General features: G+C 40.1%; 1 protein-coding gene across 8 annotated transcripts in view; it reads left to right on the top strand.

Moving 5' to 3' along the window:
- The window catches only part of VDAC3 (voltage dependent anion channel 3), a 15,064-nt gene extending 978 nt beyond the window's left edge, over window positions 1–14,086 (top strand). Inside the window, exons 1-11 of one of the 8 annotated variants that reach the window (XM_017889866.1) lie at window positions 7–260; window positions 1,743–1,781; window positions 2,103–2,171; window positions 3,314–3,363; window positions 4,909–4,911; window positions 6,916–7,068; window positions 7,855–7,907; window positions 9,971–10,198; window positions 11,486–11,636; window positions 13,057–13,114; window positions 13,561–14,086. In XM_017889866.1, the coding sequence (XP_017745355.1) occupies window positions 2,105–2,171; window positions 3,314–3,363; window positions 4,909–4,911; window positions 6,916–7,068; window positions 7,855–7,907; window positions 9,971–10,198; window positions 11,486–11,636; window positions 13,057–13,114; window positions 13,561–13,652 (855 nt within the window). In that variant the 5' untranslated portion in view covers window positions 7–260; window positions 1,743–1,781; window positions 2,103–2,104 and the 3' untranslated portion in view covers window positions 13,653–14,086. Of the gene's footprint in view, window positions 1–6; window positions 261–1,742; window positions 1,782–2,102; window positions 2,172–3,313; window positions 3,364–4,908; window positions 4,912–6,915; window positions 7,069–7,854; window positions 7,908–9,970; window positions 10,199–11,485; window positions 11,637–13,056; window positions 13,115–13,560 lie in introns of those variants that run through there. The other 7 variants (XM_017889867.1, XM_017889865.1, XM_017889870.1 and 4 more) reach the window with 7 other exon arrangements.
- Window positions 14,087–16,409: the final 2,323 nt, after the last annotated feature.

The following is a 16,409-nucleotide window of genomic DNA, read 5'->3' on the forward strand; positions in this document are numbered from 1 at the left end:
GGCCTCCGGGCGCGGGCCGCGACCTCCCCCGCCGGCGTGTGGACCGCACTTTCCTCCCAGGGGTCAGCTAGAAAGGAGATCGGTTCTAGGGAAGTTGAATCCTCGAACCCCACACCCGTCCCCCTCCGCCGCCCCTGCCCTCCGGAATTGCTGTGGAGCATCAGGCGAGTCCTCCCCTCCTTACGGCCGACGGAGGGTGCCCTGCGTGCAATTCAAAACGGAGAAGCGAGGAACGAAACGGGCTCTGTACTGGCTGTCAAGTTAGTGGCTTTGTAAACCAGTAGCACCCGGCTAACGCCTTTCCCCGTCTGCGTCTCCTGCAGCCTCTGTGCAGTGTGCACATCTATGGGCAGGTGCATTCTGTAGAGCTGGTGGAGACGTGTAGTTGTAGCTTTACTCTCCAGGAACATGAAGTTTCTGTTGTTCTCGATTTTTGCTTGATCATACTAGCAGTGCATTTCCCATCAGAGTCATAGGCCGGGAAAAGTCAGCTTGAACTAGGCAGAATTGAGGTCAGTTAGTAAACTAAACCAGCTACGTGACTTTTGCATAGTATCTGGTACTGGTTTTGAAAAACAACAATATGCTGAAATATTTTAAATAGTCCCTAGACGTATATATGGTGCTTCTAAACATTTAAGTGTATCTTTTCTGGGCAGTATGAAAAACCAGACTGTAAAGCTTTAACATTTCTATTTCAATATATACTGCTTGCATTTCTATACTTACCTCCCAAATTACAGACTTCTGGCAAAATTTCAACAAATATCAACATCCGTTGTAATCATAAAGAGTAATATAAAATTGCAATTGGGATAATATAAAAAGACTAGAATTGATCACTTTAGTACAAAGGATTGAATTGTAAAATAATCGTTCCGTAAGTGAATTATGAAACCTTGTAGCTTAGAGCAAAGTTTTACTATGGAATGAGTCAGTATATTTATAGTACCCTTTGCTCTTTAATTTTTTTTCCTTTTTAATTTTTTATACTAGGCTCTTTATATCACAGTGTCTGTCATACTTGACAGGTTTATGTTAAGGAACAATTTAAATGTATTCCCATTTAAGTGCATCATATCTATATGTTTGGTATGATGGGGTAGGCAGAAGCTTAGCAGAAGTCTAGATTAAGAGCTGGGCTATATATAAATAAATATGAGCTTAAATATGTAAATCATTCAGGCATAGCAATTGCAAGGGCTAGCTGATACTGTGGATTTTTCTGACATATGGGCTAATGGCACTGCTAGAGGTGGCTCTGTAACTGCTTAGACATAGCTTTTGAGTCTGCAAGAGGAATACAGAAGAACCTGATGCAGGAAGATTTCCCGTGATACAAAGAGGGCAAAGGAATGAGATATTCAGCAGTGTTGATAGCTCTCAGAATTTGATGTGAGGGTCATATTACCAATAGCAAAGCTGGGCAAATTTTTAGTAGGTAAGATGAAAACTCAAAGCACCTGAGGTTTTTGAAGGCTTTAACTTCAGAGTTTACTACACTTTTGGTAAGCAGGTTGCTGCAGGTAGAATCTATCATATTTCTGGTTAATGGGTAAAATTATAGCACTTTAAGAAGAGCTTTGAGTGAGAGAAAATATATTCTAGATAAATACACTTCAATTCATATGGTAAATTCTTATTTTAAGAACTGAGTTTCAGAGGAGAAAAACGTTAACCCTGAGGATTTTGATTGCATCTTTTAACAGTTTCTTCAAAATTTCCATTGTTGTCTTATACAGGTCTTTGGTTTCATAAGAGCCTGAGAGAGATTTTCTAAGGTAAATTTTGCATATATTTTAAAAGAAGTCCAGTTTAACATAGCATCTTTTTCATCCTGTAAGAACGTACTTTTCTTTGAAATGCAATCAGAAAGATGACCTCTGAATCTCACGGGAAAACTGTTTTATTCTCAGTATTCTGGAAAGCTCTATTTTTTAAGGAGCAGATTGCCATCTCATACCTTTGATTGCGTTAAAGCATTAATGATACAAAGGAAGAGAACACTGTATACCTCTTCTCATAGGATGAAACAGCAGAACTGTGGGTGAATAAATACTAAATGGGTATTTTTATTCCTTTGCCCTGTTTTTCTTTATAAGATATGTGTAACACACCAACTTACTGTGACCTAGGAAAGGCTGCTAAGGATGTCTTCAACAAAGGATATGGTAAGTATGCTATTGTAACTTTCCGATTTGGGGTAAAAGTTAGTGTTGAATGCCTACTGTGTGTAAATACTGTGCCAGTAAAATAAGGGTAAGTCAGCATTAATCCACTTCACAAGATTTAAGGGGATAACTATTAACAGGCTATTAGACCTCATTCTTTAGAGGTAGAACCCCTTTCAAGCATTAAAAACAATTATATACATATACAGATGCATATATATGTCCATATTTAATGTTACCTGTAATGTAGAATAATATATATAACATTTATGTCTTCTTTGTCTAGCCCTGGGGACAATTAAAGTAGGGGTAGTACTTTTCCTCCCTCCAAACAATGGCATTGTTTTTATGAAAGTGACAACATAACTTTTGACTTGTTTGAAATAATGTGTATTGTGATCCTAAATATTATTTTTTAGGTTTTAAAATTTAACCTAAATTTTTGTGCTGTACATATTTGATTTTTTCTTATTAACTAGTAATGTTAACTGTATATTTTAAGCAATATATACAGCAGCACACTATTTTCAGCAATTTTGATTCTTGGAATAGTGCATATTCCTTTCATTTATTTTTTTCTTTTTTTTCTTTTTTTTTTTTTTTTTTGAGACGGAGTCTCGCTCTGTCGCCCAGGCTGGAGTGCAGTGGCCGGATCTCAGCTCACGGCAAGCTCCGCCTCCCGGGTTTACGCCATTCTCCTGCCTCAGCCTCCCGAGTAGCTGGGACTACAGGCGCCAGCCACCTCGCCCGGCTAGCTTTTTTTTTTTTTGTGTTTTTTAGTAGAGACAGGGTTTCACCGTGTTAGCCAGGATGGTCTCGAACTCCTGACCTCGTGATCCGCCCGTCTCGGCCTCCCAAAGTGCTGGGATTACAGGCTTGAGCCACCGCGCCCGGCCCATTTATTTTTTTCTTTAACTTACGTTTTAAAAGTATATCTTTATTCATTTTAAGGGCTTGAAAATTATACTGAATTTATTTGGTTATAATTCAGTTTCTTGAGGAACTCTCACCTAATGAAATTTTCATATGAATGCATTTTCATATGAAAGGTACTATAGGCTATTTCATAATTTCTGAGTTGCAAAAACTGTAGTGAATGTCACATTTTGTACATATCTGTGTTTTTGTGTGTGCGTGTGTAGGCTTTGGCATGGTCAAGATAGACCTGAAAACCAAGTCTTGTAGCGGAGTGGTGAGTATCTAATATATTTTTAATGGATGTAACATAATTAACTTAAAGGAATCTGTGTAAAATCATGACAGTCTAGTTACTTGAACCAGCACCATGCTGTCTTACCCACAGCTTTGTCCTCTCAGATTCCAAACAGCATTCTTAGCCAATTAAAATAAACAACCAAGTTGAATTCTTGAAGAGACCTTTTGTGTTTCTCAGAGTATACTACAGCTTTCACTCAGAAAATGTAGAATATGTATTTTTTGACCCATGTCAAAAAATATATACTTTCATGAATATGTATATGGGCACCAAAAACCTTACTTCTATGATAATGGATTCATGGACATTTTATTACGCTTTTACAAAAACAAATTAACTTTACTTTGCCCCTTTATGATTAGTAGAAACAAAATATATAAATGAAATGTATTTCTGCATGTATGCATGTACATTATTCTACAGTTTTTAACTGATGTTTATGAAGTTTTTTTTATTGGAAGTAAAGACTACAGTAAAGGCTATGTTGGCATATTTTCAAAGTATCATTAACAATAGCTTTTGACTGGGCATGGTGGCTCACATCTGTAATCCCAGCACTTTGGGAGGCCGAGGTGGGCGGGTCACGAGGTTAGGAGTTCAAGACCAGCCTGGCCAACATGGCAAAACCCCGTCTCTACTAAAAATACAAAAATTAGCTGGGTGTGGTGGCACGCGCATAGTCCCAGCTACTCGGGAGGCTGAGGCGGGAGAATCGTTTGAACCTGGGAGGCGGAGATTGCAGTGAGCCGAGACCAAGCCATTGCACTCCAGCCTGGGTGACAGAGTGAGACTTCGTCTTAAAAAAAAAAAAAAAGGCCGGGCATGGTGGCTCACACCTGTAATCCCCGCACTTTGGGAGGTCGAGGCTGGCGAATCACGAGGTCAGGAGATTGAGACCATTCTGCCTAACATGGTGAAACGCTGTCTCTACTAAAAATACAAAAAATTAGCCAGATGTAGTGGTGGGCACCTATAGTCCCGCCTACTTGGGAGGCTGAGGCAGGAGAATGGCGTGAACCCGGGAGGCGGAGCTTGCAGTGAGCAGAGATCACGCCACTGCACTCCAGCCTGGGCAACAATGCGAGACTCCGTCTCAAAAACAAACAAACAAAATTGGTTTTATTCAGTAAATTTCAGGTAGTAGGTTAAGTTTTGATTCACCTTACTCTGATTTCTTCTCATTGGCTGCATCGTTTTTGGTATTTATCCATTCAAACCCATGCAGATTTTATTTCTGGATGTATAATTAGAAGGACAAAGGCATGTGGAATTCTAATGATACTGCATATAATCATGGTTTGTGACCATCATTCTTTCCCTGGGTTTCTCTAGAGTAAATAAATATATATGCACCTCTCTTACTAAGATGGGCACGCTGTGTATATAGTTCTGTTAAAATAGAAGAATCATACTCACTTTGTGTAGATTCCAGAATTTGCTCATTAGGTTTGTGTTGCAAAAATTATCAACTAAAATTTTATCTTCCTTTCATGCTGCTGTTGTGTGGTAATATTCATTCAGATGGTAAGAAAAAAAAAGCTTATTTGTATGCTTGTTTTTATGGCTGCTTTTGGTTTCTGGTATTGATTTAGGATAAATTTCAATCATTGTTCCAAATTTCTTAGATTGTGTCTTGATATTTTTCTCATATGCCATCTACTTCACAGTAACATTTTTGTTTGTTTTGTTGCTTACTGAGCATTTAATGTAGAGCTATATGCATGTTATATGCATGTTACAAATGTGTTTTGCACTTGTTTGAACAAATTATGAAATTAGCCACAAACTGAATTGTGAATCATGAGCCTGGATCTCAACTTAAAACAATTCTAGCCTTTGTTTTTGAGATTTGTACCTGTGGCATTTTAGATTTGTGACAGACCTTCAAACTAAGAATTGATGCTGACAAGGGAGAAATGTAGACTACCCCTCTACCTTAATTTTGTCCATAAGGTTTTTCTAACACCAAAATTAAGATTTGCATTTGTTATACTTGTCAAGTTTGTGAAAAGTAAATGTAAAAAATAAAACACTAGATAGTTGGATCTACTAAAAGAAAAATGATTGTCACATTAAAATAATTATGTGAACAGGTAAACATGATTAACACGTTATCATTTTCTTACTAAGGCCTTTCCCTAAATGTGCAGCATGATACTGTCTTTGAAACCATTCTGTGTGGTGTTGATAAACAGATCATAGCTTCCCAGTTGTCTCATCTGCCTGTAGAACTAGAGTTAGGGGGCAGGGTATTTGTTAAGGAGAGGATTCATGTTGCAGGCAGTGAAAAAGACTGGTCAGGGTTGGCAGCATCTCATTACTGTTGGCAGGATTTCAGAAATGCTCCCTAAAACAGGACCAATCAGAATGTTTTTTCTTGACAGTTCATAGATTGTCAGTGACAGGTGCTGACTGCTTTCTGCAGAAGGAGGTCTATTTCTAATTGCTTATTGTCATATGACTTAAAGGACACTGAACTAGGGCAAAGGATGTATTTTAAATCATAGTAACTGTTTGATAGAAAGCACTCTTAAAGGTAGACAGGATAGAAAGGGGGAAAGAAGGATAAATTATAACATTCCACTTTATTTTGAAAAATGGGTAGTACTTTCAAATATTGAAATTGTCTAAGCAGAAGTTTTGCGGTTTTGCACACAAAAGCATTTAAAGTTTTCACAGCAGTGTGACTGTACTTAATGCCACTTCACTGTACACTTAAAACATTATTAAAATGGTAAAATTAATGTTAAATGTATTTACCACAATAAAATAACACATATTTTTTTAAAGGAAGTAGTAAAGTGTTGACCCTATTAAAAAGGAGGAGGGCAGTATTTTGGGATTTTTAAGGACTTTGAAATTAACTGATAGTTTGAAACATATAGCAGAGAACCGATAATCTTTTTTTAGGTCATGAAAGTAAAATATTTAGGATACAGTATTTTTGGTCTTTTTAGTAAAGGCATTTGTTTTCAGTAAAGATACTTCTTTTTTAAAGGAGAGAATTTAGGATTTCCATTTAGTAAGAGAGTATATGGAAAAAGAAATATCAGTAAGAGAAGTAGAATAATGGAAAGATCTGAAACTGGTATTGAGACAGGTCTCACTCTGTTTCCCAGGCTAGGGTGAAGTGGCATGATCTCGGCTCACTGCAACCTCTGCCTCCTGGACTCAGGCTGGGACTATAGTTGTGTGCCATCATGCCTGGCTAATTTTTTGTATCTTTTGTAGAGATGGGGTTTCGCCATGTTGCACAGGCTGGTCTCGAGCTCCTAGACTCAAGGATCCACTGCCTTGGCCTCCTAACATGCTGGGATTACAGGCATGAGCCACTGCGCCTGGCGGAACTGGTTAAAATATTTAGGGACTGGAAAAGCAAGGGGAAAGGAGGAAAGAAGTTGCTCTAGAGTAGGGCTGTGGCAAACAGTAAATGGTATTGTTTCTGATGCATTGAACACTGCCTTCCAAAGTGAATATTTTCTATTTGATGAGCTAATTTTAAAGTAATTATTTTTTCTTGCTTACCAGGAATTTTCTACTTCTGGTCATGCTTACACTGATACAGGGAAAGCATCAGGCAACCTAGAAACCAAATATAAGGTCTGTAACTATGGACTTACCTTCACCCAAAAATGGAACACGGACAATACTCTAGGGACAGAAATCTCTTGGGAGAATAAGGTAAGAGAAAGCATTAGAAGTTATTCATAGGTTCAATTTATCTTATAGACTGAATGAACATACCCCAGATATAATCAAAAGAGATCTTACAACCTATCTAGTAGCCATATTTTTTCTCTGCATATGGCCTTTTTTGATGTCTTATGTTTCTAGAAAATAAGGCTTTGTTTGTGAGTACTCTGATTATTATATTACATCTTTGTTCTGACTGGTTCTGTGTTACACAGCTGAGCTTCTCTTGGGTAGAACAAACTATTTGCGGAAATTTGGTTTAGTTTTGTAATTGTTGTAAAATTGGCTTGACAGAAAAATTTTTCTAAAATGTTCTCATGTTTTCAAGGAGAAAATCTATTAGATATTTGTCAAGTGCCCACTATGTACAGGGCACTGTTTTTGATATAGATGCCATGTATAGATAATGTACATGCAAAACTGAGTAAAATGACTTAGCTTGCTTGTTAAGTGTCCGGTTATCTCATTGCCACTCTTTCAAGAGGGTATCAAGATGATTTTGTTGTATGAGAATTCTGTTTGGTTTTGAACTGTATTTTATGTAACTTGTTAAAATAGGATTTGCCCCATTTTTTGGTGAGAGAACCATGATGAAGGCTGGGGTGAGGGGACAGGAGGATGGAGAGCTCACTTATTACATAATTTAATATTTTGCCTTCTTGAATGACTTATTTTTTTTGTTAAAGAACTTAGAGGAAACTTTAGAATTGGTTTCTTCAGTTGGATAAATGATTGAAAATTACTGATTATTTATTTTAAATCTTTGTTTTTCAGTTGGCTGAAGGGTTGAAACTGACTCTTGATACCATATTTGTACCGAACACAGGGTAATTTTTCAAATCCTATTTCCTGAAATGTTTTTGGAGCCTGAAGGGGTAGAGAACTTTAGAATAAGAAGATATAGTGCAAAGTTCAGAGGCAGGAAGAACTTATAAGGTTGCTATAAGGAATATTGGAGACCTTGTATATGTAGTACAGATAAAGGAAGATCCCTCCCCACCCAAGGCAGGATGAACAATTTGGAAACTGAACAGATGAACAAAAATGTATAAATCTATTTCAGAGAGACAGATAGTAGAAAAAATTTAGGAGCTAGGAGAGTCTTGAGACCATAGATGAATCTTAAGCAATTCTGAAGTTTGATGGACACGGTATTCTGCTGAAAAAGTTAATTCCTTTTGGCCGGGCGCGGTGGCTTACGCCTGTAATCCCAGCACTTTGGGAGGCCGAGACGGGCGGATCATGAGGTCAAGAGATCGAGACCATCCTGGCTATCAAGGTGAAACTAAATATCTACTAAAAAATACAAAAGCTTAGCCAGGAGTGGTGGTGGGCACCTGTAGTCCCAGCTACTCGGGAGGCTGAGACAGGAGAATAGTGTGAACCCGAGAGGCGGAGCTTGCAGTGAGCTGAGATCGCGCCACTATATTCCAGCCTGGGTGACAGAGCGAGACTCCATCTCAAAAAAAAAAAAAAAAAAAAAAAAGGAAAGTTATTCCTTTTTTTTTTTTTTTTTGCCCCTCACCCTATCTTATGGTGCTGAGAAGTTATTTTCTTAAGAGGGTGATCTCCTGGCTCTCAAATGCTATAATGATTAGTTCTGCTGCCTACTTGATTTCTTAGCCTCTGTAAATCCCCCAACGTCTTAGCCTCAATTTCCTCATGTGAAAAAAGAGGGATTGTGTCATTTCCTATCTGCCTAATGCGGGTCTATGCTATCTGAAGGACGGAGGTGCTAGATGAATGCAAAGTGACATTTGTCTCAGCCGTAACAACAGGTGTGTTCTTTCTGTCACACACCTCAGTTATCTTTCGGACAAATATTATTTTCTTTTTTTTTTTTTGAGATGGAGTCTTGCTGTGTCGCCCCAGCTGGAGTGCAGTGGCGCTGTCTCAGCTCACTGCAACCTCTGCCTCCTGGGTTCAAGCAATTCTCCTGCCTCAGCCTCCCAAGTAGCTGGGACTACAGGCACGCACCACCACACCCAGCTAATTTTTGTATTTTTAGTAGAGACAGAGTTTTACCGTGTTGGCTAGGATGGTCTTGATCTCTTGACCTTGTGATCTGCCCATCTCAGCCTCCCAAAGTGCTGGGAATACAGGTGTGAGCCACCGCGCCCAGCTTAATTTCATTTTTTTGATATTGTCCTTCATAAAAGCACACTTCTCTCCATGATAGGTTAATAATCTGTATTGGGGGTTAACTCTTTGTGGCATTTGGCATTTGGAAACATTTAAAGAGATTTGGCTTCTCATGCGTCTGTATATGTACATCTTCAGATTATTAATTTGGCCGTGAAGTATCTCATTCATTCTTGTTTTTTTTTTTTTTTTTTTTTTTGAGATGGAGTGTTGCTCTGTCACCAGGCTGGAGTACAGTGGCATGATCCTGGCTCGCTGCAACCTCTGCCTTCCAGGTTCAAGCGGTTCTTCTGCCTCAGCCTCCTGAGTAACTGGGACTACAGGCGTGTGCCACCACACCCAGCTAATTTTTGTATTTTTAGTAGAGACAGGGTTTCACCATGTTGGCCAGAATGGTCTCAATCTGACCTCGTCATCCGCCCACCTCGACCTCCCAAAGTGCTGGGATTACAGATGGGAGCCACTGCGCCCAGCCTCTTTTTCATTCTTGTACTTTTGTTCATACCTTTACGAAATAAATCATGAAGTATCCTGTCATTTGAACTTATAATGAGTAATAGGTCTAATCCTAACAAAATTATATTTGTAGAACTAGGTCATTTGAAACGTTTTTAATATATATGTGGCATGTAGCAAAATAATATTTACATTGGAAGATGAGAGAGAGGATCTTACTCCAAAATTCTTAGACAATAGTAAAAACTCATGTTGTTTTCATCATTTTTGTTTGTTTGTTTGTTTGTTGCAGAAAGAAGAGTGGGAAATTGAAGGCCTCCTATAAACGGGATTGTTTTAGTGTTGGCAGTAATGTTGATATAGATTTTTCTGGACCAACCATCTATGGCTGGGCTGTGTTGGCTTTCGAAGGGTGGCTTGCTGGCTATCAGATGAGTTTTGACACAGCCAAATCCAAACTGTCACAGAATAATTTCGCCCTGGGTTACAAGGCTGCGGACTTCCAGCTGCACACACATGTGTGAGTGTTTATAATTTATTCCTTAGTGTCAGTGCAGTTGCCTAAAAGATTGTTGCCATTAGCATACTGAGAAGTGATGGTGCTTAGATTTAGCATGTCTTGGTGAATATCCATCCTTGCAGTGCTATCCTCATAGCAAAACCTTGCCAGGAGGCTGGTGCACATGGTGTGCAGGCTGTGCTGCTGGTGGTCACTGGCCTCTCAGCCTGCACCCCAAACTTCAGGAAGCTCTAGCCTCTCTAGAAGAACCATTGGGATAGAGGGAGCCCAGAGCATGGCTTACCTCATGGTAAGATGACCCTTTGGAGATGTTATTGCTTCCTCTGCTCCCCTCTTATCTTGACAGTATGTGGAAGCAGGTCTGTTTGGGTCACCAACAACAACCACCAAATTGATTTGAGCATCCTGGGACATCCCAGTAATTCTTTGGAGGTTTCAGGTATTCTTGGTTGGAACCCAGGTACCGCTAATGCATTCAGAAGTAACAGGTGCTCTGAAAGAGTCCTGGGATTCAGCTGTGTAGGCCGTACCATGTTGGCGGGATGAATCGGAACTTTTACATAGTATTTTATGTTGGGCCTACTGGACACTGCTCCTATACCAGGAAGAAGCAGCAAAGGGCAAACTATGTGTTTTTAAACTGTCGTAGATTCCTCTCTGCTAGATGCTCTAATTCACTTAATGATGGCTAAAACAAAGGCAAGCAGTGGTACAGACAGTTACTGAAATTGATGAAACAGTATTATCAGGAAAACCATGAAAACCCAAGAACTCATCTCTGGCATGCTTGGAAGCAATAACTAAGGTGGTTTGCTGGAGCAGTGCACCCTAGGTATTGTAGGAGGGTGCTTTGTAACTGTAGGGTTGTGTTTTAAAGGAAATCCAGAGTTGGTTTTATTCCTGTACCTCTACCTTTTTATTTTTTTGCAGAATCTTTATTGAACTCTACTTTGAAGTTTCTAAGTTCTATGAACTTCTCAGAGACCTATAGATTTTATTTACCTGAGGTGTCTGCCTTTGTGCTTAATTGAATTGTCTTAAGAAACTCACATTATGTGGAGGAGCCAAGTAAATGGATCAAGTGTTAGGTTTTAATTAAGCAGTCATTACTGGCATAGCTGGATTTAGTTCTGTGTTTTGTTTACTAGTCATTTATGCTAGAAATTTGCTGAAATCTGTAGTTACAAAATGGGATCCTTGTTTAGATAGTCTTAGAATTTGTTTTCATGCCATAATAACAATGGTACAAACTAGATATTTATGACATTTTTTTATCTATGAAAACAGGAACGACGGCACTGAGTTCGGAGGTTCTATCTACCAGAAGGTTAATGAGAAGATTGAAACATCCATAAACCTTGCTTGGACGGCTGGGAGTAACAACACCCGTTTTGGCATTGCTGCTAAGTACAAGCTGGATTGTAGAACTTCTCTCTCTGTAAGAATGTGTTGCCAGATTGGATCTGCTCTTATGTTTATGTCTAACTTTTCCGTGAATGTTGTGATATGAGTGTAGTTTGCTTGTTCTTTATTAACTTTAATAAGCCAGCTCATTGTGTAGTGAAAAGAATATAATATGGCCAGGCACAGTGGCGCATGCCTGTAATTCTAGCACTTTAGGAGGCCGAGGTGTGTGGATCACCTAAGCTCAGGAGTTCGAGTCCAGCCTGGCCAACATGGTGAAACCCTGTCTTTACTAAAAATACAAAAATTAGGTGGACGTGGTAGGGGACACCTGTAGTCCCAGCTACTAGGGAGGCTGAGGCAGGAGAATTGTTTGAACCCTGCAGTTGCAAAGATTGCAGTGAGCCAAGATCACACCATTGCTCTCCAGCCTGGGTGACGGAATGAGAGTCTATCTCAAAAAAAAAAAAAAAAAAAAATATGCTTGAAGTCAGGACGTAGGGGTTCTTCTGTTCCTAGCTCTTCCTGTATATTTGTTGTCTGACCTTCTCAAGTCATTTTATCACTTTGGCCTTAGAATTTTCTTATTTGGAAATTCATGGGATTAGATGACTATTTCTGTTGCTATAGTAACTCTTATTAAAAATAACACTGAGCTCTTAAATTTCATGTACTGTGCTAAAGGCTTTACGTATATTATGTCATTTAACCCTCACAACCACTCCATGTGGCGAGTAGTGTTATCCTCATCCCTGTTTTACCAATGAGTAAACTGAGCCTTAGAAAGGTCAGCTAACTTGCCCAAGGTCACATAGTAACTGGCAGTGCCACAGTTTGAACCTAGATCTGTTTTTCTGTCACCCGAGTTCATGCTGTAACCACTGTGAGAGATTGTCAGCTGGTATCTCAGGGAATTCAGGGTGTTTGGCTGTGTAGTGTTTAAAAATTTTGCTTGAGGCCTTGAAGCATGCATTCTTAAGGTATGTCCCACCCATACAAGTCCTGCTGACTTAAAAGATCAGTAATTCTGGCTGGACGCCATGGCTCACGCCTGTAATCCCAGCACTTTGGGAGGCTGAGGCGGGGGATCACCTGAGGTCAGGAGTTTGAGACCAGCCTGGCCAATATGGTGAAACCCCATCTCTACTAAAAATACAAAATTAGCTGGGCATGGGGATGCATGCCTGTAATCCCAGCTACTTGAGAGGCTGAGGCAGGAGAATGGCTTGGACCCGGGAGGCGGAGGTTGCAGTGAGCTGAGATTGTGCCATTGCACTCCAGCCTGGGTGACGAGAACGAAACTTCATCTCAAAAAAAAAAAAAAAAAAAATCAGTAATTCCAGATTGGCCCTAGGGTGCTTTTAGCGTTGGAAACCTGATGCACAAAGTGATGGTTGTATTGGACTGATCTGTAATTCACTGTTTAATGTTATTATTCTATCTCTTAATCTTAGGCTAAAGTAAATAATGCCAGCCTGATTGGACTGGGTTATACTCAGACCCTTCGACCAGGTAAGTAAAGGAATTAGTAACAGAGGGTCTGGGGTGGAAAGTGATAGAGAAAAAAATGAGAATAACGTGCAGAACAACCTATAGTCACTGTAAGTTGATTCGGACCATTTTGTAACATTTGGTTGTTCAGACAGAAAACAAAACAGGTCAAATACTTTTTCATTAAAAAAGTGTGTATTTCTGACTATAATGTGGTCACTCTGGCCTTTGAGTTTGGTTGATCACTCATTGCCCTTAACCCTGAACTTCAGAGAAAGTTTGCCATGATCATGCGTTCCTCATTACACATCAGATGGTTATAAATAACTGATTGAGTAATAGCTGTTTGCTTATAGCTCTTATACCCAGCTACAATTCACACCACTGATTCCATCTGTTGTTTCTGGAAAGTTCAGATCTAATTGTAATACTTGTTACAAGTGATTGTGGTGTTTTCTTCTTCCTAGGAGTCAAATTGACTTTATCAGCTTTAATTGATGGGAAGAACTTCAGTGCAGGAGGTCACAAGGTTGGCTTGGGATTTGAACTGGAAGCTTAATGTGGTTTGAGGAAAGCATCAGATTTGTCCCTGGAAGTGAAGAGAAATGAACCCACTGTGTTTTGGCCTTAAAATTCTTCTGTGAATTTCAAAAGTGTGAACTTTTTATTCTTCCAAAGAATTGTAATCCTCCCCACACTGAAGTCTAGGGGTTGCGAATCCCTCCTGAGGGAGGCGCTTGAAGGCATGCCTGGAAGTTGTCATGTTTGTGCCACATTTCAGTTCAGTTCTGCAGTGTTATTAAATGTGTTCCTCAGCGACAGTGTAGTGTCATGTTAGAGGAGACGATCTGACCCTCCAGTTTGTACATCACGTCCTGCATGTCCCACACCATTTTTTCATGACCTTGTAATATATTGGTCTCTGTGCTATAGTGGAATCTTTGGTTTTGCATCAGAGTAAAATAAAATAAACCCATCACATTTGGAACATAACTGCTCATCTGACTTGCTGGTGGTGGTTTTCTTACCTTTGATGTGATTTGTTTTAAGAAGCACTTTCACAGGCGAGATTTGTGTCTAAAGTGTCGGGGCTGCTGCCAGTCCCTTTCACTTCACTGAGCCCTGCTCTGTCTGCTTTTGCTCTCACAGGGCAGGCTGAGGAAGGAAGCAGTGAACATGGTTGTGCTGGGGAGCAGCACATCTGTTGTGCTTGTGGTGTGATAGGGTCACATCACCCCAGGAGTTGTGTGCAGCTGCTGAGAATGTATGGGTGTGAGTGGGTGAAAAGGTGGTTGAGGGAAGAGTGCATTTGGGGAAGCATGGGGAGGAGAGATGGGAGGAGGCCAGAGCTGGGTGGACACTTCTGGGGCTCCTCCTGGGCTTCAGAAACATGATTTTTTATTACTAGTATAGAAAAATGATAACCAAGGAATGAAGTACCAGTTTAGAGAAGAAATGAGCAGACTATAATATCCTCAGGGATCACTGGTAAATCATCTTCCTAAAAGTGGAACTCCTTTGAAAATCTTTTTTTTTTTTTTTTTTTGAGTTTAAGAGCAGAGGTTTAATAGTTGAGAGAAAAGAGAAAAGCTCTTTTGCAGAGAGAGAGGGGTTCCTGAGTGGGTCTTCCGGTTTCGTGATGAAATGCATAGGGTTTTATAGGCTAGCTTGAGGAGGTGGTGTCTGATTTACATCAGGTCTGAGAGATTAATAGGACCAGGTGTGCTTTTTGCATGAAGAAGCTGGCCATTCCACCCTAATCTTTTATTATGCTGATGGGGTCTCTACCTAGCTGGTGCCATGTTGCCTGCCTTTTTACTGCACATGTGACAAAAGGGAAGAGGGAGCTTCCATGTTGAACATGCCTGGCCCGCCGATAGCCTTTTCCTACTGGCACAGCTGCTGGCATGTACCCGTGCAAGCTTCCAGCTTGCTTATCTATGCTTGCAGCTTGATTATTTTCAGGGTGCTTCTTTGTTAGAAATGATTTGGGGGTTGCTTTTTATTAAAAGGAAACCTTACCAATGACTCTCTTAGCTTCACTATCTGCCTAAATAATTTCTTTCTTGCTCTGGTATCATTTCCCCTATAAGGAGTGGTAACTCACTGCTGTTAGGGGGTATTGGATGATGACTCTTTCTGGCTACTTCCTGCTGAAGAGGGATGTTATGTGGGGAACAGCAGTTAAGGCTTCTCCTGGGGTTGATATAAGGGTCCTCGGAAGAAAGGTGTGTCCATGCGTGGCTCCATCTGTAGCACCATTTGGATGTTCCATCTTCAGCAACATTCTTTCCGATGAATGCACTTTCCAATCCTGGACAGGGCCCCAAAATGAAGCGGCGTTGTTGTCTGGGGTAAATACCCGAGGTTCGTGGTCTCATGCCAAGGAAATCGAGGACATGGACACACAAGAAGTGAGTTTAAGAGTGGAGGTTTAATAGGCAAGAGAAAAGAGGAAAGAAAAGCTCTCTCCTGCAGAGAGGGGCTCCTGAGTGGGTCTTCTGTGCATATCTCTTTTTTTAAAAAGTACAGCAATGCAGTTTGCTGTTTGAATTTGTTTCTAAACAAGTTCAATTTAGAAGTAAATAAAAGTGAAAATTCTCATTCTTCTCTCTTAATTCCTTTTCTTCTGCCACTGACAGTTTGATATGTCCTTGAAGACATGTTTCAGTATCTTTAGAGATTATGTAAATATCTATTTATATATACAAAACATTAAAACAGATACCATGGCCGGGCACGGTGGCTCATGCCTGTAATTCCAGCACTTTGGGAGGCCAAGGCAGGTGGATCACCAGAGGTCAGAAGTTTGAGACAAGCCTGGCCACATGGTGAAACCCTGTCTCTACTAAAAGTACAAAAATTAGCTGGGCGTGGTGGCGGGCGCCTGAATCCCAGCTACTCAGGAGGCTGAGGCAGGAGAATTGCTTGAACCAGGAGGCGGAGGTGGCAGGGAGCTGAGATCACGCCATTGCACTCCAGCCTGGGTGACAAAAGTGAGACTCCATCTAAAAAAAAAAAAATTGGATATCTTGTTTTGCAGTATACTATTTGCTCACATCTGCTTCATATTTTTGTTTTTTGCATGCTGTAGTATTAATGTGACATTACTTAACTATTCCCCTTTTTTGCTTGTATTCAGTTTTTTGCCTTATAAACAATGCTGCATTGAATGTCCTTGTCTTTTTTTTTTTTTTTCTCTTTTTTGAGATTGTCTCGCTCTGTCTCCCAGGCTAGAGTACAGTGGCACAATCTTGGCTCTCTGCAACCTCTGCCTCCTGGGTTCAGGCAATTACTCTGCCTCAGTCTCCTGAGT

Source organism: Rhinopithecus bieti, unplaced genomic scaffold (genome assembly GCF_001698545.2).
Source record: "Rhinopithecus bieti isolate Rb0 unplaced genomic scaffold, ASM169854v2 scaffold_19901, whole genome shotgun sequence".
Classification (NCBI taxonomy): Eukaryota; Metazoa; Chordata; class Mammalia; order Primates; family Cercopithecidae; genus Rhinopithecus; species Rhinopithecus bieti.